This window comes from Oncorhynchus gorbuscha, linkage group LG17 (genome assembly GCF_021184085.1).
Source record: "Oncorhynchus gorbuscha isolate QuinsamMale2020 ecotype Even-year linkage group LG17, OgorEven_v1.0, whole genome shotgun sequence".
NCBI lineage: Eukaryota > Metazoa > Chordata > Actinopteri > Salmoniformes > Salmonidae > Oncorhynchus > Oncorhynchus gorbuscha.
The window spans coordinates 53017534-53040775 of record NC_060189.1 but is presented as its reverse complement, the minus strand read 5'-3'; the positions used below and the strand labels follow the sequence as shown (position 1 = coordinate 53040775).

Genomic DNA, 23242 nt, shown 5'->3' with positions numbered 1-23242 from the left:
TTTGGGGACGATTCCATTTCAATTAAACCAATTCAGGAAGTAAACTGAAATTACACAATGACAAAAAGGTTTTTTAAACTATTAAACTTAAATAATAGCCTGGGTGTTTTATTTGCTTAAATCACTGAAAACAACTGTTGCTTATTAGAGACAGGCTTTTATTTGAGTCTATTTCCTTAGTGCACACAGCTTTTGCTCATTTGCACATTTCCTGCACTGATGTCTTATCATTTACACACTGTGTCACGTTTCTTTTGTCTTATTATATATATTTTAAAAAACATTCAAAACTTTTCCTTGTGCATTTTCGTCGTTTCTGCCGATTTCTAGGGCTCTGTACTCTCGAAGCTCTTGACTGTTTTTTGTGCTTGTCAGTTAGCTAGCAGTTCTCAGCTGTTAGCAGCCAATGGCTAGCAGTTTCTTACTGGCGATATAAACTGATGATTTTGTCAAAAATGTTCGAGTCATTACTGAATTATTCAATGTAAAAAATCAAGCATTAAACCTTGTAAACAATTCATTTCGACCCGGCGTTTATTTGAAAGAGGCTTTTATTTACTGAAATGTGTGCAGTTGCTCAGCTATTAAAAGGGACAGGTGATTATTTGAAACTCGGCATCTAATTGAGGTTTTACAGTTGTTCACTTCCCGAATTGCCAAATTGAAATGGAACTGACCCCAACCCCAGACAGCACTATGGCCCTCAGCCTCAGCTCTTTCTAAGGGCCAAATCCAACTCCAGGTATTTCAGGGTCCGGTTTGGATCTCACTTTATTGTTGAAAGACAGGAATCATCCGAGGATTAAGAGGGAACAGGATGTGTCAATCATAATACTGTTCCTGAAAGTGGCCTCCCCTATTGGAGGTTTTACGAGGCGCTTTTCCTGGATTATCCAATCAGAGTGGGCTATTTTGAGCTTTAGGGAAGCACTGAAGTGGGTTATCTTGAGTGATAGGCTGCTGGTGGTGCTGTCTAGATGGTGGTAGGTTTGTTGATGTTTTTTTGCCCAACTGAGAGCCCAAGAGAATGACTGACTGACTGAAAGTATATTGACAGTGTTCTGAACTAATGTGAAGCATAACCAGTGTGGGCAAGTCAGGTATTTGGTGTGTTGTCTCTGAGTCCCCTGTGCCTTCCACTGCTTGCTAGATCAGTGTGTGTGTGTGTGTGTGTGTGTGTGTGTGTGTGTGTGTGTGTGTGTGTGTGTGTGTGTGTGCGTGTGCGTGTGCGTGTGCGTGTGCGTGTGTGTGTGTGTGTGTGTGTGTGTGTGTGTGTGTGTGTGTGTGTGTGTGTGTGTGTGCCCTGAGCTACCCCTATATCAATCCTTACTACACCTCACTTCCTCCGATTCCCCGTCTCTCAAAACAGACAGAGACAGATTCGCTCAGATCATTTCTCTCTTCCTTTCTTCTTTGGACTCACTCCTCCTCCTTCTCATCCTCTTCTCCTCTGTCACAACCACAGAGCGAGGGAGAGAGTCCCCTAGAGAAACACAGAGTTGAGTTATTCAGAGAGGAACATATCTGCAGTACCCATGGGTCCGGGGGGAAGAATGGGGAAGAGACACAGTGTAGCGCAGCCAGCCAGGGAGGGAGAAGAAGTATGGTTGCATCCCAAATGGCACCTTATTCCCTAGATAGTGCACTAAATAGGGAACAGGGTGCCATTTGGCAAGCAGCCTGGGACTCACTGGAGCAAAAACAAACCGAAGACAGCTCTGTGTCAGTTAAAACAGGCAGCAAACACTGCAACCCCCAACCACTGTCACCTCAACATGGCGGTGGTATTAAATCAAATGTTCCCATACACATGCTGTACTGTAGAGAGGGGATTCCCCTCCAAAGCCTCAGTGCTTTCAAGGCTATACCACTCTCTCTCTCCAGCTCACTCTCTCCAACTCTCTCTCTCCAACTCTCTCTCTCTAGCTCTCTCTTTCCAGCTCTCTCTCTCCAACTCTCTCTCTCCAGCTCTCTCTCTCCAACTCTCTCTCTCCAGCTCTCTCTCTCCAACTCTCTCTCCAACTCTCTCTCTCCAGCTCTCTCTCTCCAACTCACTCTCCATTTCTTTCTCTCCATTTCTTTCTCTCCAGCTCTCTCTCTCTAGCTCTCTCTCTCCAGCTCTCTCTCTCCAGCTCTCTCTCTCCAGCTCTCTCTCCATTTCTTTCTCTCCATTTCTTTCTCTCCAGCTCTCTCTCTCCAGCTCTCTCTCTCTAGCTCTCTCTCTCCATTTCTTTCTCTCCATTTCTTTCTCTCCAGCTCTCTCTCTCTCCAGCTCTCTCTCTCCAGCTCTCTCTCTCCAACTCTCTCTCCATTTTGTTCTCCATTTCTTTCTCTCCATTTCTTTCTCTCCAGCTCTCTCTCCATTTCTTTCTCTCCAGCTCTCTCTCTCCAGCTCTCTCTCTCCAACTCTCTCTCTCCAGCTCTCTCCAGCTCTCTCTCTCCAGGAGCTATGTTGAGAAGTTGACGATTGAACTCTGCCTTGCGCTGCAGTGGCTACCAACTGACGATTTTGGGCATCTGAATAGACAGGAATGCTCTGTTGTCATTTCACTTTCCTCCACTTCCATTTCCACAGGGGGGAAAAGCAGGGGTTAAGTATTTGTAGCACTTTGAGAGGCGAAGGAAGAAACACAGTCTGTCTTCCAGTCACTGCATGGTACCAAGTGCCCAAATAGTGTCTCTTTATTTCAGCTTTATCCATGTATAATGTATGGCCTGTAACTGGCAGGGAAGAGCTTTCATGTGGTCGAGCTAAAGGCTAAAAGCGTCATTAGCTTTTAATGGTCCTCTGCTGAAGCGCTTAACCTGCCAGGTCACTCAGGGTCGGGGGTGAGGTGAAGACGTCAAAGACAGCAGATCCCTAACTACCTCTGTGCCCGGAGCTCTACAACACACTAATGGTGCAGAAGTGTGTGTGTTTTGGGGGGTGGTTGGGCTGGGGTGCGGGAGTGTGTGTGTGTGTTCTCTTCATATCATCTTTACCATCACATTTTGTCCGCCAGCATACCCTGCTCCTCCACCGGGAGATGGAAAGAGAATGAGAGAGAGGTCTCGTTGAGACTATAAAACTTGAACGTTTACGTCTCCCTTTCTCTCGCCTCTTTGTTTTGCCAGCAGAGAGTTGCTTCCCTCGGGCGATGAGGGAGCGCATCATTTCGCAGAGCGTGTGTCGGGGTGTGCGTGCATGTGTGTGTGTGTGTGTGTGTGTGTGTGTGTGTGTGTGTGTGTGTGTGTGTGTGTGTGTGTGTGTGTGTGTGTGTGTGTGTGTGTGTGTGTGTGTGTGTGTGTGTGTGTGTGTGTGTGTGTGTTTGTCTTTAAAATGTAATAAATGACCCGGTGGCTGATTTAAATTGAATCAGAGCGGAGCACACAATGTATAAGTCCTGAGAAGTAAAGGATCCTTCTTCATCAGTGTCACAGCCAGACGCGTAGGGGGGGCTTGGGGGGTGCAGAGCAGCACTAGACTCACATCTCATCTGTTCTGTCTTTGTGGGTTGATTTGTTTGTTTCTGTCATCTTTACGGAACTTTTGCGAAGAGTTTTCACTCCTTCAGGCTAATAAAGGTTCTGGTTGGTTTATTTTTCTTCTCCTTTCAGTGGATGTAAATTGTTCAGTGTTTTTGGGGTCTGCAATGTCTTTTTGGTTACGTGTGGGACCACAGTACGGCTAGCTGTCTCCCTTGGCGTCAGATAATGAGGATCCTAATGAATCTAATCTCTGCTGTAGGTTCGTCTGGAGTGGCCCACAGCTCTGGCCATCAACCCCATGGATAATTCCATCTATGTCCTGGACAACAACGTGGTGCTGCAGATCACTGAGAACCGACAGGTGACCATCACACGCCCACATAGGAGCACTTCTTTTACATACGCAAATACGTTCATGCTGGTAGTGGGAACAATGCATGATGGGTAAGGCGAGATGGAAGGATGCACCGACACATTGGGGCTGAATAAGCCTTGGCCAAGATACTGTTCGCCTCTTTGACTTGTGTTGTTGCTGTGTCCCAACAGGTGCGCATCGTGGCGGGACGCCCCATGCACTGCCAGGTGCCGGGTATAGAATACACGCTGGGCAAGCGGGCGGTGCAGACCATGCTGGAGGGAGCTGCCGCCATCGCCCTCTCCTACAGTGGCGTGCTCTACATCGCCGAGACTGATGAGAAGAAGATACACCGCATCCGCCAGGTCATATAGTCCTGTAATATAGTACAATGATATGTCATGAGATGCAAACGAAGAGGGCGAAAAAGACCAAGAACAACGTACTGTTGTCGTTCTGGCTGGCACTGCTTTTGCAGCCTATTTTGAATATCTTTCAATGATTGTTATGTCATTGTTTTTACCCTCGTTGCACTGATTGTAAGTGGCTGTGGATCAAAGCGTTCTGCTAAATGATTCAACTTCACATGTAAATGTAGGTGTCCACGGGCGGCGATATCACGCCCTTGGCCGGAGCTCTGTCCGACTGCGACTGCAAGAACGACGCCAACTGCGACTGCTACCAGACGGGTGACGGCTACGCCAAAGACGCCCGCCTCAACTCGCCCTCCTCGCTGGTCGTCTCGCCCGACGGTACGCTCTACGTGGCCGACCTGGGCAACATCCGCATCCGCGCCGTCCGCCGCAACCAACCGCCGTCGGGCTCCGCCGTGTCCGGCCCGGGCTCCTTCGAGGTGGCCTCGCCGTCGTCCCAGGAGCTCTACGTGTTTGATTCCAACGGAACCCACCAGTTCACCATGTCTCTCGTCACCGGGGACTACAAGTACAACTTCAGCTATAGCAACGAGGAGGACGTTACAGCCGTGACGGATAGTAGTGGCAACACCTTGAGGATCCGCCGCGACCCCAACCGGATGCCGGTGCGGATCGTTGCCCCGGACAACCAGGTGATCTGGCTGACAATCGGGACCAATGGCGGGTTGAAGACACTGACGGCCCAGGGACAGGAGCTGGTGCTGTTCACCTACCACGGCAACAGTGGGCTGCTCGCCACCAAGACCATACAGATAGGATGGACCACCTTCTATGAGTAAGTAGTACTTACTGACCAGCAAAGACTTGGGGCTCCATCCTGACTGACTATTTGACTGACTGACTATCTGCCTGACTGACTATCTGACTGACTATCTGACTGACTGTCTGACTGACTATCTGACTGATGAACTGACTGACTATCTGCCTGACTGACTATCTGACTGACTGACACTCTGACTCATAAACTGACTGACTATCTGACTGACTGAAATCTGACTCATAGACTGACTGACTATCTAACTGACTATCTGACTGACAATCTGACTCATAAACTGACTGACTATCTGACTGACTGACAATCTGACTCATAAACTGACTGACTATCTGACTGACAATCTGAATCATAAACTGACTGACTATTTGACTGACAATCTGACTCATGAACTGACTGACTATCTGACACATAAACTGACTGACTATCTGACTGACTATCTGACTGACTGACAATCTGACTCATAAACTGACTGACTATCTGACTGACAGACAATCTGACTCATAAACTGACTGACTATCTGACTGACAATCTGACTCATAAACTGACCGACTATCTGACTGACAATCTGACTCATAAACTGACTGCCCCACTGGTTGTGTTTCAGAAAGCTGCTATAAGAGAAGTCTCTCTCCCACTGTTGTCCCTTAAGACTGTGTACGGAAGTGTCAGTGTACCCCTTTTTGTGAGTGTCCCTTGTCCCGTAAGTCCTAACTCTGACAGCATGAAGATGTCCTTCATCATCCTATACCATCTAGTGATTGGCTGTGTGTATACTATAGAGCCAGCAGCCATCTTTTCTGCACTTCCATCTGATCTGTATCAGTAAGACAGGAGCTGATCAATGCCTGCTCAGCAAAACCATGTCACACACACACACTCACATACACACACATACCCGTACACACACGCCACACAACTCAGGGGACATCTTCATAGAAAACTTTCCGTTCCGTTTCACCTTGTACTGTACCACGTTCCAACACATGGAGGAATAGTTGTAAATTATACAGTGTGTGTGTGTGTGTGTCATGCTTGGAGGAGAGCTCATCTGGGAGCCACACCCACTGTCACCATGGAGGAAATATGGAGGGAGAACAGAGAGAGGAGATAAAGAAGAGTGTGAGACAGAGAGAGTCACAAAGTGCCTGTTACTCCCAGAGCAGACATACACCATCAGACACAGGGCTGTCACTACATCTCTCTCTAAATCTGATAGTAGGCTAGCTCAGACACACACAAACACACACACTGACACTCCCTCCAGGTACCAAAATAGACTCCCAGCCATATGGGACAGCAAAGGCCCAAGTCAGCTAGCCAGGCAGTGTGTTCCACCATACTACAGCTTCCATAGCCCAAAACGTTTACCACAGAGCTCTTGTCAAAAAGACTGCCTCTGAGTCTGAACCCAAACCCTGACCCCTATCCCCTCGTACAAACCAGCAGCCATTCATACATCGTCCCCTCAACCTGCTACCCGCTGACTCTATTCAACATCACAATGCCAGAGGAGGTCGTTGACTACAGTTCTACAGTGTCTGACTGTATCCTTAAATACATGTACAAAAACAAACAAATGTTTCCTGATCTTTCTCTCAGATAAAGGAGAGACACTTCAGAACAAACTGCCTTTTGATATTTTTGATGGGACTATCTGTTGTTTCATGTAGTGAATCTGTTATTCAGTGTGATTGTATGGGCTAATAGCAATATTTTTTGGGATATTTCAAGGGGTCTTAAAATTCAAAATCAAATAGCTAAATATTTATTGGAAGGACATTCTTAAAACAATTCCATATAACTTTATTTTCCTATTTTTCTCCCGTCTCGCTCCCTCTGTCTCTCTCCCCTCTCTCTCTCTCTCTCTCTCTCTCTCTCTCTCTCTCTCTCTCTCTCTCTCTCTCTCTCTCTCTCTCTGTCTTCTCCCCTCTCTCTGTCTTCTCTCCCCTCTCTTTCTCTCTCCCTCTCTCTGTCTTCTCTCCTCTCTCTCTGTCTTCTCTCCTCTCTCACTGTCTTCTCTCCTCTCTCTCTGTTTTCTCTCCCCTCTCTCTGTCTTCTCTCCCCTCTCTTTCTCTCTCCCTCCCTCTCTCTGTCTTCTCTCCTCTCTCTCTGTCTTCTCTCCTCTCTCTCTGTCTTCTCTCCTCTCTCTCTGTCTTCTCTCCCCTCTCTTTCTCTCTCCCTCCCTCTCTCTGTCTTCTCTCCTCTCTCTCTGTCTTCTCTTTCTCTCTCCCTCCCTCTCTCTGTCTTCTCCTCTCTCTCTGTCTTCTCTCCCCTCTTTTTCTCTCTCCCTCCTCTCTCTGTCTTCTCTCCTCTCTCTCTGTCTTCTCTCCTCTCTCTCTGTCTTCTCTCCTCTCTCTCTGTCTTCTCTCCTCTCTGTCTTCTCTCCTCTCTCTCTTCTCTCCTCTCTCTCTGTCTTCTCTCCTCTCTGTCTGTTTTCTCTCCTCTCTCTCTGTCTTCTCTCCTCTCTCTCTGTCTTCTCTCCTCTCTCTATGTCTTCTCTCCTCTCTCTCTGTCTTCTCTCCTCTCTCTCTGTCTTCTCTCCTCTCTCTATGTCTTCTCTCCTCTCTCTATGTCTTCTCTCCTCTATCTCTGTCTTCTCTCCACTCTCTCTGTCTTCTCTCCTCTCTCTCTGTCTTCTCTCCTCTCTCTATGTCTTCTCTCCTCTCTCTCTGTTTTCTCTCCTCTCTCTCTGTCTTCTCTCCTCTCTCTCTGTCTTCTCTCCTCTCTCTATGTCTTCTCTCTCTCTCTCTGTCTTCTCTCGTCTCTCTCTGTCTTCTCTCCTCTCTCTCTGTCTTCTCTCCTCTCTCTATGTCTTCTCTCCTCTCTCTCTGTCTTCTCTCCTCTCTCTCTGTTTTCTCTCCTCTCTCTCTGTCTTCTCTCCTCTCTCTCTGTCTTCTCTCCTCTCTCTCTGTCTTCTCTCCTCTCTCTATGTCTTCTCTCCTCTCTCTCTGTTTTCTCTCCTCTCTCTCTGTCTTCTCTCCTCTCTCTCTGTCTTCTCTCCTCTCTCTCTGTCTTCTCTCCTCTCTCTCTGTTTTCTCTCCTCTCTCTCTGTCTTCTCTCCTCTCTCTATGTCTTCTCTCCTCTCTCTATGTCTTCTCTCCTCTCTCTCTGTCTTCTCTCGTCTCTCTCTGTCTTCTCTCCTCTCTCTCTGTCTTCTCTCCTCTCTCTCTGTTTTCTCTCCTCTCTCTCTGTCTTCTCTCCTCTCTCTCTGTCTTCTCTCCTCTCTCTCTGTCTTCTCTCCTCTCTCTCTGTTTTCTCTCCTCTCTCTCTGTTTTCTCTCCTCTCTCTCTGTCTTCTCTCCTCTCTCTATGTCTTCTCTCCTCTCTCTCTGTTTTCTCTCCTCTCTCTCTGTCTTCTCTCCTCTCTCTATGTCTTCTCTCCTCTCTCTCTGTTTTCTCTCCTCTCTCTCTGTCTTCTCTCCTCTCTCTCTGTCTTCTCTCCTCTCTCTCTGTCTTCTCTCCTCTCTCTCTGTTTTCTCTCCTCTCTCTCTGTCTTCTCTCCTCTCTCTATGTCTTCTCTCCTCTCTCTATGTCTTCTCTCCTCTCTCTCTGTCTTCTCTCGTCTCTCTCTGTTTTCTCTCCTCTCTCTCTGTCTTCTCTCCTCTCTCTATGTCTTCTCTCCTCTCTCTATGTCTTCTCTCCTCTCTCTCTGTCTTCTCTCGTCTCTCTCTGTCTTCTCTCCTCTCTCTCTGTCTTCTCTCCTCTCTCTATGTCTTCTCTCCTCTCTCTCTGTCTTCTCTCCTCTCTCTATGTCTTCTCTCCTCTCTCTCTGTCTTCTCTCCTCTCTCTCTGTCTTCTCTCCTCTCTCTATGTCTTCTCTCCTCTCTCTCTGTCTTCTCTCCTCTCTCTCCGTCTTCTCTCCTCTCTCTCTCTCTTTCTTTCTTTCTTTCTTTCTTTCTTTCTTTCTTTCTTTCTTTCTTTCTTTCTTTCTTTCTCCCTCCCCTCCAGTTATGACAGTGAGGGTCGTCTAACCAACGTGACGTTCCCTACGGGGGTGGTGACCAACCTGCACGGGGACATGACCGGGGCCATCACGGTGGACATTGAGACGTCCGGCCGTGACGAGGACGTCAGCATCACCACCAACCTCTCCTCCATTGACTCCTTCTACACACTGGTCCAGGGTAAGTAGAGGTGGGGAGGTGTGTGTGTGTGTGTTTACACATATCTGTGTGTCTCAACGTTGTGAGTGCCAATCATGAATATTAATGCGCCACGTTGATAAACCAACAGCATTGATTAGTCGAACGTCAACACAATATTAATGACTTCACCAATTACTCAATGGGCATTAATCCCTGATCCCCTTTCATTATTAAAGAGGTCATAAAATAAAGACAGCTCAGAGATCAATATACTTAATCATACAACAGTAACTGTCTGTTTGTAGACAGAGGAGAGGAGAGGAGAGGAGAGGAGAGGAGAGGAGAGGAGAGGAGAGGAGAGGAGAGGAGAGGAGAGGAGAGGAGAGGAGAGGAGAGGAGAGGAGAGGAGAGGAGAGGAGAGGAGAGGAGAGGAGAGGAACCTTGAAGGGTTCTATCAATGCAGGCCCAACATAGGAATCTTCCATCCTTCATGTAACAGATGGGGAGAATGTGGTTCTCAAATCTGAAATCAGATGTTGCTTATTTAAGCAATAAGGTCCGAGGGGGTGTGGTATATGACCAATATTCCACAATATTACAAAGACTGTTCTTATGCACGACGCAGTACCTGGAGTACCTGGATACAGCCCTTAGGCATCGTATATTGGCAATGTACCACAAACGCCCGAGGTGCCTTATTGCTATTATAAACTGGTTACCAACGTAATTATAGGATTAAAAATGTCGTCCCCACGGGATACGGTCTGATATACCACAGCTGTCGGCATTCAGGACTCGAATTAAAACACTTTCGACTTTCTCTCCACCACAGACCAACTAAGGAACAGCTACCAGGTGGGCTACGACCACTCTCTGAGGGTGATCTATGCCAACGGGATGGACACACACTACCAGACGGAGCCCCACATCCTGGCGGGCGCCGCCAACCCCACGGTGGCACGGAGGAACATGACGCTGCCCGGGGAGAACGGGCAGAACCTGGTGGAGTGGCGCTTCCGTAAAGAGCAGACCCGGGGGAAAGTCATCGTGTTCGGCAGGAAGCTCAGGGTGAGAAGGGAGGAAGAGGAGAGTCTGCTATAAGAGGAGGCCTTTTCATTTGGATTGTTTTTTTGTTTCAGCCGCAAAGTCAATTAGGTATATCATCAAAATATATGAAGAGGTAAATGAGGTATTTGGTCTTGATTTAGGCATAAGGCTAAAGAGGAGCTGCCATTTTGTTTTGTAGGCAGATATGGAGGTTGGGGCTTTCTTTAAAAAAAATGTTTGCTGTGACAGCTTGGCACCTTTCACACACTTCCCAACATGCATAGCTGGTTAAAACATCATTACTACCTGTCTAGGGGTTTCTGATGTGGATTCTAGCAGTTGGGGTTTCACAGCCTCTCTCTTCCCTCTGAGGTGATTTAGTCAGATCTTTGGCTGCCACTTCCTTCTCGTTATTACCACGTCGTCATTCAAACATAGGCTACAATATAGGACGGGTCTTGGTCTGGGTTTGTTGCTAACTACAATATGGATTTAACCACTGAAAGGGAGTGAGACTATTTTCCATATCAAATAGTCTTCGGTTCATTGTCAGCCTTTCCGTCTCCTCGTTATCACCATCTAATTAGTGTCAGTTTGTCAGCGGGGGACGACGATGCGTTATTGTCGGAATGTTTTGTCTCCCCCAACATCAAAGACAATATCTGGAAGTCATTACCATCTATCCAACAAATGGAAAAGGTAGACTTCTGTTTTCCTGCTGACTCCTCGAGGGGTCATCCCCTAATTCCCATATCGGATGCCTCCGCTACGTGAACTAAAGCTAATGGGACACACAACGACACAAGCACACACGTCCTGCTACATCTAATGGTGGGGTTGCATATTCTGAGCCGTTCCCTCGGTCAGAGAAGAGGGCTGGTCTCCAAGGTGTTAACCACTCCTCCTTCCAGTGTCTGTCTTCATCTCTCTCTCTCTCCAAAGACGACTCTGCATGTCCCAAATGGCACCCTATTCCCTATACAGTGCACCACTTTTGACCAAGACCCATAGGGACACTGTATGTGCACTATGTAGAGAGTAGGGTGGCATTTGGGAAGCACTTTATTTCTGTCTGGATCTCAGCCTCCTCGTCTCATTACTGAAGAATGTCCAGGAGGAATCAGGGGCCTTCGCTTACAACGGAAAAACTACATGAAGGCCATATTGACATCTATCCTCTGCTGTTTCTTTTCTCGTTCCCTCACTCTGCTGGCAACATGAAAATCTGATGGTGGTGCGGCCATGTAGGCTAGGTGGGTGTCCCCACGGCATTCATCCCAGCAGGAAGTGACATGCTTTCTTATAGGGGAATAAATTGAGGCCGAGGTCACGTTCTGTTGGCGAGTGTCTCGGTGTGTCTCGGAGGCATTCCGAAGGCCCCTGTCATCTTCAAATGAGAAACAGCTCCCAGGCTGAGAGAGAGACTGCATGGTCTCCACCACAATATTATTCTTATTCTCTCTCGCTCTCGCTCCCTTTCTTGGTCATTCTGGTTCTCTCTTTTTCTTTCTCTCGCTTTCTCATTCTCTCTGTCTCTCCACCTTGCCGAATTCCTAGGGGGGGGGGGGGTTTGTAAAAGCAGTCAAGAGCAAAAGTTTGAACACACGCCAGCCAGTCTCTCACTTTAATGAATCTCCCTTCACAAAAACGGCTAATCAAACGCTAAGAATCCCTTAAATTAATTTAGTGTCGGTCTTGAGAATCGATCACGGTAAATAGCGGTTTAAACAAACAGCGGGGTCATTGGGAGGCGATAAATAGCGGTTCTGTGTCGGGAATTTACTTTGAAAGCCGGTTCAGTTCACAGTTTCATCATTTCTCCTGTGTGTTTGTTAGATTTTTGTTTTAAAAGTTCAACAATCTGTCCGAATCTGAATAAAGTCGAAATAATGTATTGTTAATAAACATTACTCCTTAGACGGCAAACCTATTTAAGCTAAAACTGTCCAACCCTTCTTCTTTTCTCTCAAGGTGAACGGCAGAAACCTTCTCTCGGTGGATTACGACCGAACTCTCCGGACAGAAAAGATCTACGACGACCACAGGAAGTTCCTGCTGAAGATCGTGTATGACACCCAGGGTCACCCTACTCTGTGGGTCCCCAGCAGTAAGCTGCTGTCAGTCAACCTTACCTACTCCAGCACGGGGCAGGTGACCAGCCTACAGAGGGGTCCCACCACCGAGAGGGTGGAGTACGATGGTCAAGGGAGGATTGTGTCCCGAGTGTTCGCCGATGGAAAGACCTGGAGTTATACATACCTGGATAAGGTAGGAAATAGGAATGATCAACTAGATTCTGAACCGGATGGTCAGGGGGGCAGGGACATCATTTGTAGACTGCAAATTGACCGCGAGAAGCCCAAACAGATATCACGTGTGCCTCTATTATGCGTGGGACTCCTTTTCTACAGAGTTCTTCAATGACAATCACTTGGTGCTGTGTCTTTACAGTCTTTGACATTTTATTGCTCAGAAAACGTGCTGTCAGTTGTGGAAACGTGCTGCCTGTTGAAAAACCCACACCCACACACGCATACACCCACACACGCATACACACACACACGCATACACACACTCCATATTGACGATGCACAAAAACGTGGTGAAAAAATACTTGATGACTAAGTGTGAATGCACTTGCATCGCCGATCTATTGCATTCCAACTGGTGTTTTGGTGAGTAGCTGAACCGGCATGGTCAATGTCAAACGCAGCGCCGCTTGTTTACTGTCAAAATGTCCCCCTTAAACTCCACTCCGCTGTGTGCTAAAGCATTAGTGTTCCTACACCCTGGCATTACGGCATCAGGTGCTAAGTACACTGTGATTCTCCCCTATGCACGCCCAGTAAGCTTTACCCATACACCCACACACACAAACACAACCACTGTCTGTCCCTCTTTAACCAGAGACGAGCTGTTCAAATCTGTAGAGGCCGACGCGTCTCCTGTGACAAAAGGATTAGTGGTGGGAATAGTCGTCTATTTTCATTGTCAGCACAAAAAACACAAGGTTATTTTCTGAAGATGAAAACAGTGGGGGGAAAAAAGCCACAAAAGTAATTGAAGGCCCCTTGAAAGCTATGAGTGTCAAAACAGAAAAGATGTTTGAAAAATATACAAGGGAATCGGCACAGACTATAAAAGGACCATATTCCCTTTAGGTAGTAAGGGATATATAGAGAAAGAGACAAAGCGAGGGAGGGAGGGAGAGAGAGAGAGAGAGAGAGAGAGAGAGAGAGAGAGAGAGAGAGAGAGCAACAGCAGGGAGATAAAATGGACATTGTTTGTGGATTTTAGTGTACAGAGCGATGGCTTAAGAGGGACTAGTGAAGACCAGAGTTATGGAAACGAGACCCAGGGGAGAGGGGGAGGCTGGAGCCGGGGTTTAGACAGCATGGGGAGGCCACGGGGACACAACACAGAGAGAACAGAGAGAGAGAGAGAGGGTGGGTGGGACACAGAGAGAGAGAGAGAGAGAGAGAGAGAGAGAGAGAGAGAGAGAGAGAGAGAGAGAGAGAGAGAGAGAGAGAGAGAGAGAGAGAGATCCCAGGCTGATACCCCAGAGTAGCAGAAACTTTTCTTCCCTTCTCACTTTTAGGACAAACTGTAGAGACGATCACAGAGGTTACGTTTACATAATGACAAAACTACACAGAACAAAAATATAAACGCAACATGTAAAGTATTGGTCCCATGTTTCATCAGCTGAAATAAAAGTTACCAGAAATGTTGCCCCACAACGCAATGCCACAGATGTCTTAAGTTTTTAGGGAGCGGGGAATTGAATGTTCATTTCTCCACCATAAGCCTCCTCTAACGTCGTTTTAGAGAATTTGGCAGTACGTCCAACCGGCCTCACAAACTCAGACCACACGTGTATGAGCGGTCAGTTTGCTGATGTCAGAGTGGCCCATGGTGGCAGTGGGGTTATTTTTTATTTATTTTATTTTACCTTTATTTAACTAGGCAAGTCAGTTAAGAACACATTCTTATTTACAATGACGGTCTAGGAACAGTGGGTTAACTGCCTTGTTCAGGGGCAGAATGACAGATTTTTACCTTGTCAGCTTGGGGTGTCACGCCTTGTTCATAGTATTTTTGTGTTTTCTTTATTATTTGATCAGGCCAGGGTGTGACATGGGTTTATGTTATACTGTATGTTCGTAGTCAGGTGATTCTCGTTGTCTCTGATTGGGAACCGTATTTAGGTAGCCTGGTTTCGCTTTGTATTTTGTGGGTGATTGTTCCTGTCTCTGTGTAGTTTCACCAGATAGGCTGTAATAGGTTTCACGTTCCATTTGTTGTTTTTGTATATGTATAAGTTATTTCATGTATCACGATCTTTGTTCATTAAAGTCATGAGTAACCACTACGCTGCATTTCAGTCCGACTCTCTTTCTACAAACGAAGAACGTCGTTACACGGGGATTCAATCTTGCAACCTTTCGGTTACTAGTCCAACTCTCTAACCACTAGGCTACCTGGGCAGGCATAAACTAGATACAATGAATACGATTTAATTTCATCAATGGCAATTTGAATGCACAGAGATACCGTGATGAGATCCTGAGGTCATCACCTCATGCAAGGAACTGTGCAAAATTCCTGGAAGCTGAAAATGTCCCAGTTCTTCCATGGCCTGTATACTCACCAGACATGACACCCATTGAGCATGTTTGGGATGCTCTGGATCGACGTGTACAACAGCGTGTTCAACTTCCCGCCAATATCCAGCAACTTCGCACAGCCATTGAAGAGGAATGGGACAACATTCCACAGGCCACAATCAACAACCTGATCAACTCTATGTGAAGGAGATGTGTCGCGCTGCATGAGGCAAATGGTGGTCACAGATACTGACTGCTTCTCTGTTCCACGCCCAAACTTTTATGTTTTTCAGGTATCTGTGACCAACAGATGCATATCTGTATTCCCAGTCATGTGAAATCCATAGATTAGGGCCTAATGATTTTATTTCAATTGACTGATTTCCTTATGAACTGTAACTGTAAAATTTTGAAATTGTTTATATTTCAGTTCAGTATCAGTTTGGAACAGGGCTGAAAAGTGTGTGTGTGCCTTTGTCTGTTCGCTCATGAAATATGTATGGTTTCCCCCAACACCCTCCCTCCCACCCGGTCGTCGTCGTCTGCCTGCCTGCACAAACACACACAACAACACACCCCACCGCCCACCCACCCAGTGGTTGCCTGCCAGCCAAGAGCTCTGGTAGAGTGACCAGCAAGAGACATATCCCTGGCCAAACATATGTTGCCACAGTAGCCACACACACACACACATAGACACAATCACACACACACACACACATAGACACACACACACATAGACACACACACACATAGACACACACACACACACATAGACACACACACACATACAGAGAAACAGACAGACAAACATACACAGGGACACAAACACAGTGCCTGGGGAGCTTGTGTTAATGTCTGTCCATGTATGACAGACAAGGTGAAGGATCCTCCAGGCAGACTCCCTCTTCAGAGAGAGAGACACAAACAAACCGCCGCGTACACACACACACACACAATACACACACACATTAAGGCACTGAGGCAGACAGAGATGCATATCTGAATCCTGGAGGGACTGGAGTGATGTTGTTGTTGTTATTGACTCACTAAGATGCTCTCTGCTCATCTATTCTGAGCCATACCTTCCTACTTCCTACTTATGGGCCTCGTTCTTCAGTAAAAAAAAAAATGTTGTTATTGAAATCACGACCAAACGTCTGCTAGCTAGCATAGCGTCTGCGTCCCAAATGGCAGCCTGTTCCCTATGTAGTGCAGTACATTTAGCCACAGCCCCATGGGCCCTGGTCAAAAGTATTACACTACATAGGGAACAGGGTGCCATTTCAGATGTACTCATCCACTTCCACTCCTCCCCCCCGCCGCTATGCAAAGTAGCTAATTACCTGCTGTTTGGCTAAGTGATTGTGACTTCCGCTGGTGCCTACCTTTATTAGATTAGTAGGTAGACCCTACACTACTCCACACGTACACACACACACACGGGAGGAGAAGAAGGCCAATAATTACAGAACACTGTAGAATTAATGCAGTGGAGTGCATTTAACAGAGTTCTGCGTTTAGATACTGAGAGGTAGGGAGGGACGCAAGGAGGAGGGAGGTCAAGGATAACTCAATTAAAAGAGAGAAAATCTTTCAGGAAATGGAATGTTAATACCTGGTTTAGCGCTCCATTTGAATTTGTAATGTACATTAGTGTTCATTAATTGTGCCGTTAATTGTTCCTCTCTCTCTCTCTCTCCCTTTCCTCCCATCACTGCCCCTCCTCCTTTCCTCCCATCCTCCTTTCCCTCCTCCGTCCTCCTCCCTCCAGTCCATGGTGCTCCTGCTCCACAGCCAGCGTCAGTACATCTTTGACTACGACCTGTTGGACCGCCTGTCTGCTGTCACCATGCCTTCGGTGGCCCGTCACACCATGCAGACCATCCGCTCCCTGGGCTACTATCGCAACATTTACAACCCCCCGGAGAGCAACGCCTCGGTCACCGTTGACTACAGCGAAGACGGACAGCTCCTCAGAGTGGCCCACCTAGGGACAGGTCAGACAACTGTCAGAGCTGTTATGGTTGTGTTATGTGTGGAGTGTGTCTAACGTCTTTGTCTCGTCTGTCATCAAGTTAAAAAATATATATATATTATCACAAAAAAAAAAGATAACATTTTCAGAAACTTTAAGAAAACTTCCCTAAAACTGTATTGCCATTCAACAAATATTGCTAGGAATTTATGTTGGTGTTGTACACAGAATAACCGCCCACTTCTATATCAACAGGTCGTAGAATTCTCTACAAGTACCGACGACAGAACAAAATGGCGGAGATCTTGTATGATTCTACGAGGGTTAGCTTCACCTACGACGAGACAGCCGGTGTGCTGAAGACAGTGAACCTCCAGAGCGAAGGGTTCATCTGTTCCATCCGGTACCGGCAGATTGGACCGTTGGTGGACCGGCAGATCTTCCGGTTCAGTGAGGACGGCATGGTGAACGCACGGTTTGATTATACCTACGACAACAGCTTCCGGGTCACCAGCATGCAGGCTGTCATCAACGAGACGCCGCTGCCCATCGACCTCTACCAGTTTGACGACATCTCCGGGAAGGTGAGGTTCTTCAATCACGTCTAAAACCTTTAAAAAACCTTTCTCACATTTCATTATTTTACTGAAAGTGTGTTTGTGATTTAAATGCACTTTAATTAATTAAAGTTGAATTTGATTTAAAGGTGGAACAATTTGGAAAGTTCGGCGTGATCTACTACGATATCAACCAGATCATCTCCACGGCCGTCATGACTTACACCAAGCACTTCGACGTCCACGGACGGATCAAGGAGATCCAGTACGAGATCTTCAGATCCCTCATGTACTGGATCACCATCCAGTATGACAACATGGGCCGGGTGACCAAACGCGAGATCAAGATCGGACCGTTCGCCAACACGACCAAGTATGGTTACGAGTACGACGTGGACGGTCAGCTCCAGACGGTCTACCTCAACGAGAAGATGATGTGGCGCTACAACTACGACCTGAACGGCAACCTCCACCTGCTCAACCCGGGTAACAGCGCCCGGCTCACCCCGCTACGCTACGACCTCCGAGACCGCATCACGCGGCTCGGGGACGTTCAGTACCGGTTGGACGATGACGGGTTCCTGAGACAGAGAGGAGCTGAGATCTTTGAGTACAACTCCAAGGGCCTTCTGGAACGCGTCTACAGCAAAGGCAACAGGTTAGTTGGACGATTGGTGACCGTACCGGACTGTACCATCCATACCCCACCGGACTGTACCATCCTTACCCCACCGGACTGTACCATCCTTACCCCACCAGACTGTACCATCCATACCCCACCGGACTGTACCATCCTTACCCCACCGGACTGTACCATCCTTACCCCACCGGACTGTACCATCCATACCCCACCGGACTGTACCATCCTTACCCCACCAGACTGTACTATCCATACCCAAACTTGGACCACTGACGTTTTTTTGCGGGGGAGGGGGAATATATATTTCATTTGTATTGTGTTGTTTGATGATAATTCTTGTAAATGTGTAAATTGTTTCAAATAATTCACTACTGTTAATACTCTGTAATGTTTCCTAATTGTAAAATCTCTCTTTCTATCCCTCCCTTCCCCCAACAGTTGGACCATCCAGTACCGCTACGACGGGTTGGGCCGCCGTGTGGCCTCCAGAACCAGCCTGGGCCAGCACCTGCAGTTCTTCTATGCAGACCTGAACTACCCGACCAGGATCACTCACGTCTACAACCACAGCAGCTCAGAGATCACGTCTCTCTACTACGACCTGCAGGGACACCTCTTCGCCATGGAGATCAGTAGCGGAGAGGAGTTCTATATCGCCTGTGACAACACCGGAACCCCTCTAGCAGTGTTCAGTAGTAATGGGCTTCTTCTGAAGCAGGTAAGGTTTCAGACCAGTTGGAAAGGCCTCATGTACAGTCCCCGATCCTCTATGTGTTGTTAGTTGGACTTTATGTCCAATAAAAGCTAGTCTAAATCTACCTATCCAGCAAGGTGATAGTTATTCATTGTATTTTATGATTATTTTCTAGGTGCAGTACACGGCCTACGGCGAGGTCTACTTTGACTCCAACCCCGACTTTGTCCTGGTGATCGGCTTCCACGGGGGTCTCTACGACCCCCTGACCCGCCTGCTGCATTTCGGCGACCGGGACTATGACATCCCGGCGGGGCGCTGGACCACCCCAGACATCGGGACGTGGACGAGAGTCGGAAAAGACCCGGCGCCGTTCAACCTGTACATGTTCCGGAACAACAACCCTGTCAGCAAAGTTCACGAGGTCAAGGAGTACGTCACAGGTGGGAGACGGTGAACTCACTCTAGTTGACTGCTTGTAGCTTTATGTAAGACATGAACCTTCTAGATGGTTTATAGAAGAATGAGTATGTCACAAACGGAGTACATCACAGATAAAGGACTGTGATACGACCTTTAATGTACTCTGATTTACTCCCCATAGCTTAGGTAAGCAGATACAATTATATATGTCTGGTACCTTGCTCTGTAGAACGGTAAGGCCTGTTATGGCAATACAGTAGGGACACGTTGTCATTGCATGATGACCATAGATAAACAGTCTATTGTGAATAGACTATTAGTATGAATATTTTATGGCTGTGAACTTTAGTAATTGTCTAGCGGTGGCATATTACCTCATTGCTATGCATCACCATGATATTGCTATTGTTTTCAGCAGTTACCCTTTCCACATGATAATAGTTCTGGCTAAACATGAAAGGTATGACTCGAAATGACTATTTACCCCTCTGGACAATCCCGTTTGTCCTAATCTGAAACATTGGGACATCATTTCCCTCAGTGGTCTATTCTCTCATGGTCACAATGTAATTCACTTTCCCATGGTTACAGATGTCAATATCTGGCTGGTGACGTTTGGGTTCCACCTTCACAACGCCATCCCCGGGTTCCCCATCCCCAAGTTCGACCTCACACAGCCATCCCTGGAGATGAAGAAGAGCCAGCTCTGGGACGACCTGCCGGTATGTAGTATCCCTCCGCCTTCCTCCCTCCCTTCCGCTTATTTACTCTGTATTGCCACTATCGTACTGTCTGCCTCTCTGGGGTTAATTTACCCTCTATCTCCACTGTCATATCCTTCCACCTCATTCTGGTTTATTACAACCTTCCGGTATGACGTATCCACCCTCTGGAACTATGACCACAATCTCACAGCACAGCTGGCTGGAAGACCAACCGACCCGCCGTGTTGATTTACCTTGTTATGATGCACCGCCAGTGAAGAAGAGACAAACAACTTTCAGGGGGGGTCCACAGTTCACCCACGGCTACAAAGTACAGAGAAATCACACACACACACAGACACACACACAGACACACAAACACACACACCAATTATACCGCAGCTGAATCATCCTCCGGTTTGTCTTTAAATAAAGTCATTATACACACGTATTTGAAGTGCAAATGAGTCCCTTATTGGTTTAACTACGTTGCCATGACTGTCGTTCTTCTTCTTCTCTCTGTGTGAAATTAACAAGCTGTTCTGTTGCTCCTCACAAACCCAACAATCCCATATTTCTTTTTTTTTTAAACGAAGCATTGATCTAGAAAACAACTTTTTTGTTGTCGTTGCAAGTTAGGGTTTTTCTCGTGACAAACAAACCAAGTTCTCCCTGTGATCTTTTTCTTCCTAAAACAATATTCCGTGTTTTGTCTCCATATAAATAGGACATTTCTATAAGAAAGGGAACCTTTGAATGACTAAAGCTGGGACACTTCTTCACCATGTCAATCTGGGATTTGGTTTCATATTGTCCCTCGTTTTTTGGAGAATATATATATATTTTTGAGATAACACAGTACTAGGGGAATAGCCACCCACCGGTCACAGACATCAATTACAACATCTATTCTACATTGATTCAACGTAATTTCATTGAAATGGCATGGAAACAACATGGATTTAACCACAGTGTCTCCAGTGGGTAAAGAAACACAACAGGCTTTACATACTGAGGCTAGAGCAACCCCATAAAGGTTTCAGTTATATCTGTCCATGACAAGGAGAGAGAGTTCGGATTTGATATCCGTGTAACTTTTCTCTCCTCTCTCTCCTCCCTCTCTTCTCCCCCTTCTCTGACTCCTCCCATCAGTCCATCTCGGGGGTGCAACAGGAAGTGACCCGGCAAGCCAAGGCTTTCCTGTCCTTCGAGAGGATGCCGGAGATACAGCTGAGCCGCCGGCGCTCCAACCGGGAGAAACCCTGGCTGTGGTTCGCCACCGCCAAGTCGCTGATCGGTAAGGGTGTCATGTTGGCGGTGACGCAGGGCCGTGTGGTCACCAACGCTCTGAACATCGCCAACGAGGACTGCATCAAGGTCGCCGCCGTCCTCAACAATGCGTTCTACCTGGAGGACCTGCACTTCACGGTGGAGGGACGCGACACGCACTACTTCATCAAGACCAGCCTCCCGGAGAGCGACCTGGGAGCGCTGAGGCTGACAAGCGGGAGGAAGTCCCTGGAGAACGGAGTCAACGTGACTGTGTCCCAGTCCACCACCGTGGTGAACGGCAGAACTCGGCGCTTCGCCGACGTGGAGCTGCAGTACGGCGCTCTGGCGCTCCACGTGCGCTACGGCATGACTCTGGACGAGGAGAAGGCGCGTGTGCTGGAGCAGGCCAGGCAGAAGGCGTTGTCGAGTGCTTGGTCCAGGGAGCAACAACGGGTGAGGGAGGGGGAGGAGGGGGTGAGGCTGTGGACGGAGGGGGAGAAGAGGCAGCTGCTGAGCGGAGGGAAGGTGCTGGGCTACGACGGGTACTACGTCCTTTCCATAGAGCAGTACCCCGAGCTAGCAGACTCCGCTAACAACATCCAGTTCCTCAGGCAGAGTGAAATAGGGAAGAGGTAACAGACAGAATCCTCGGCACTGGCCGCCAAAGAGACTACCCCCTCCAAATCCTGCCCCCCAACCTCCCTCGCCTCCCCCCTTTTCTCTAAAAAGGGGGAGGGTCCAGGCTAGTGCTGTGTTTAGCGCCGACTAGCTGAAACAAACAGTAAAATGTAGAAATATCTCAAACTGAACTATACCTAATACTACCACTGTGGGGCCTGAAAATCAAACAAAACGGCTCCAACTGACGCAGATGTTTGTCCCATGTGCTATACAGCGTTGAATGGACTGTGGACTCTCTTGAAGAGAGAAAAAAAGTCAAAACTCTCGGTTTGTGAAAGGAGAAAAAAAGTTTTTTTTTTTAAATAGACTTCCTGAATTTGCTTTCGGAAAAAATATTTTAAAAAGAAAGAAGAAATGTGTTTACGTACGCATAACACTACAACACATCTGGACTAATAGAAAAAAAGCCTTCTGGTTTCTTACAAAGGACAACGTCTATAATCTGATTCTACATCCTGATGACTGACCTTTGACCTTTGCGTACTGAAAAAGGTAGTGTTGTTGTTCGCAGTAGGACCATGGGTCTCCAATGGTGGTAACAAGACAGTTAAAACCACTTGCTTGTTCTTCTGCTTTTCTTTCCAAAAGGGACAAAACAGCTCCCACCAAGTGACATCTTTACCAATACTAGATCAAAGTGGGACGTTTTGGGAATCGGGAGGTTGTGTGCGTGTCTGTCTGTCTGTCTGTCTGTCTGTCTGTCTGTCTGTCTGTCTGTCTGTCTGTCTGTCTGTCTGTCTGTCTGTCTGTCTGTCTGTCTGTCTGTCTGTCTGTCTGTCTGTCTGTCTGTCTGTCTGTCTGTCTGTCTGTCTGTCTGTCTGTCTGTCTGTCTGTGTGTGTGTGTGTGTGTGTGTGTGTGTGTGTGTGCGTGCGTGCGTGCGTGCGTGCGTGCGTGTGTGTGTGTGTGTGTGTGTGTGTGTGTGTGTGTGTGTGTGCGTGCGTGCGTGCGTGTGTGTGTGTGTGTGTGTGTGTGTACAATGGAGACAATTTGTGTGTGTATGTATGGAGGAAGTTAATCAATTAAATGAAATGAAAGAATCATATCCAACCAATCTTTTGAAAAACAAAGTGAGACAGTATCTTTATGGATTTTTTTATTAAGATGAAAAATTCCAAACTTATCCATACATCAATATTAGCCTCTTAGAGAAAGTAATTTATGTACAGTGTTTATACATAAAAAATAAAATTGTAAAAAATATGAAGATTTTTTTTTTCCTTCGTCATGCGTTACTGTTTATACTCTTCATTAAGTTTTCAATATTTTATCCTATTATAATTCATGTTAATGCTTATTGAAATAACATTTTTAAAAATCAACCCTACTGTATTGTTGATTTCTGCATTGAGAATATTCGGGTTTGGGTTTTACATTTTCTTGCCTTCATTGATCAGATTCCCTGATATCTGAGACGAACCACGTTTTGTTTTGGCACTTATATTTTGTATTCGAAAAGTGTCAGTTGAATGGTCGATGTCAGTCAGACAACCATATGTCTTAGGAAATACTAGACTACTACTAT

At 47.0% G+C, this 23242-nt stretch overlaps 1 protein-coding gene across 9 annotated transcripts in view; it reads left to right on the top strand.

Annotated features, from left to right (window-relative positions):
* The window catches only part of LOC124001108 (teneurin-3-like), a 476023-nt gene extending 453514 nt beyond the window's left edge, over window positions 1-22509 (top strand). For all 9 annotated transcript variants that reach the window (XM_046307670.1, XM_046307668.1, XM_046307667.1 and 6 more), the window contains 13 exons: window positions 3728-3829; window positions 4015-4188; window positions 4422-5032; window positions 8980-9155; window positions 9949-10184; window positions 12135-12431; window positions 16545-16770; window positions 17004-17332; window positions 17455-17963; window positions 18384-18663; window positions 18815-19082; window positions 19654-19784; window positions 20919-22509. In XM_046307670.1, the coding sequence (XP_046163626.1) occupies window positions 3728-3829; window positions 4015-4188; window positions 4422-5032; window positions 8980-9155; window positions 9949-10184; window positions 12135-12431; window positions 16545-16770; window positions 17004-17332; window positions 17455-17963; window positions 18384-18663; window positions 18815-19082; window positions 19654-19784; window positions 20919-21674 (4095 nt within the window). In that variant the 3' untranslated portion in view covers window positions 21675-22509. The remainder of the gene's footprint in view (window positions 1-3727; window positions 3830-4014; window positions 4189-4421; window positions 5033-8979; window positions 9156-9948; window positions 10185-12134; window positions 12432-16544; window positions 16771-17003; window positions 17333-17454; window positions 17964-18383; window positions 18664-18814; window positions 19083-19653; window positions 19785-20918) is intronic.
* The last annotated feature ends 733 nt before the right edge of the window (window positions 22510-23242 follow it).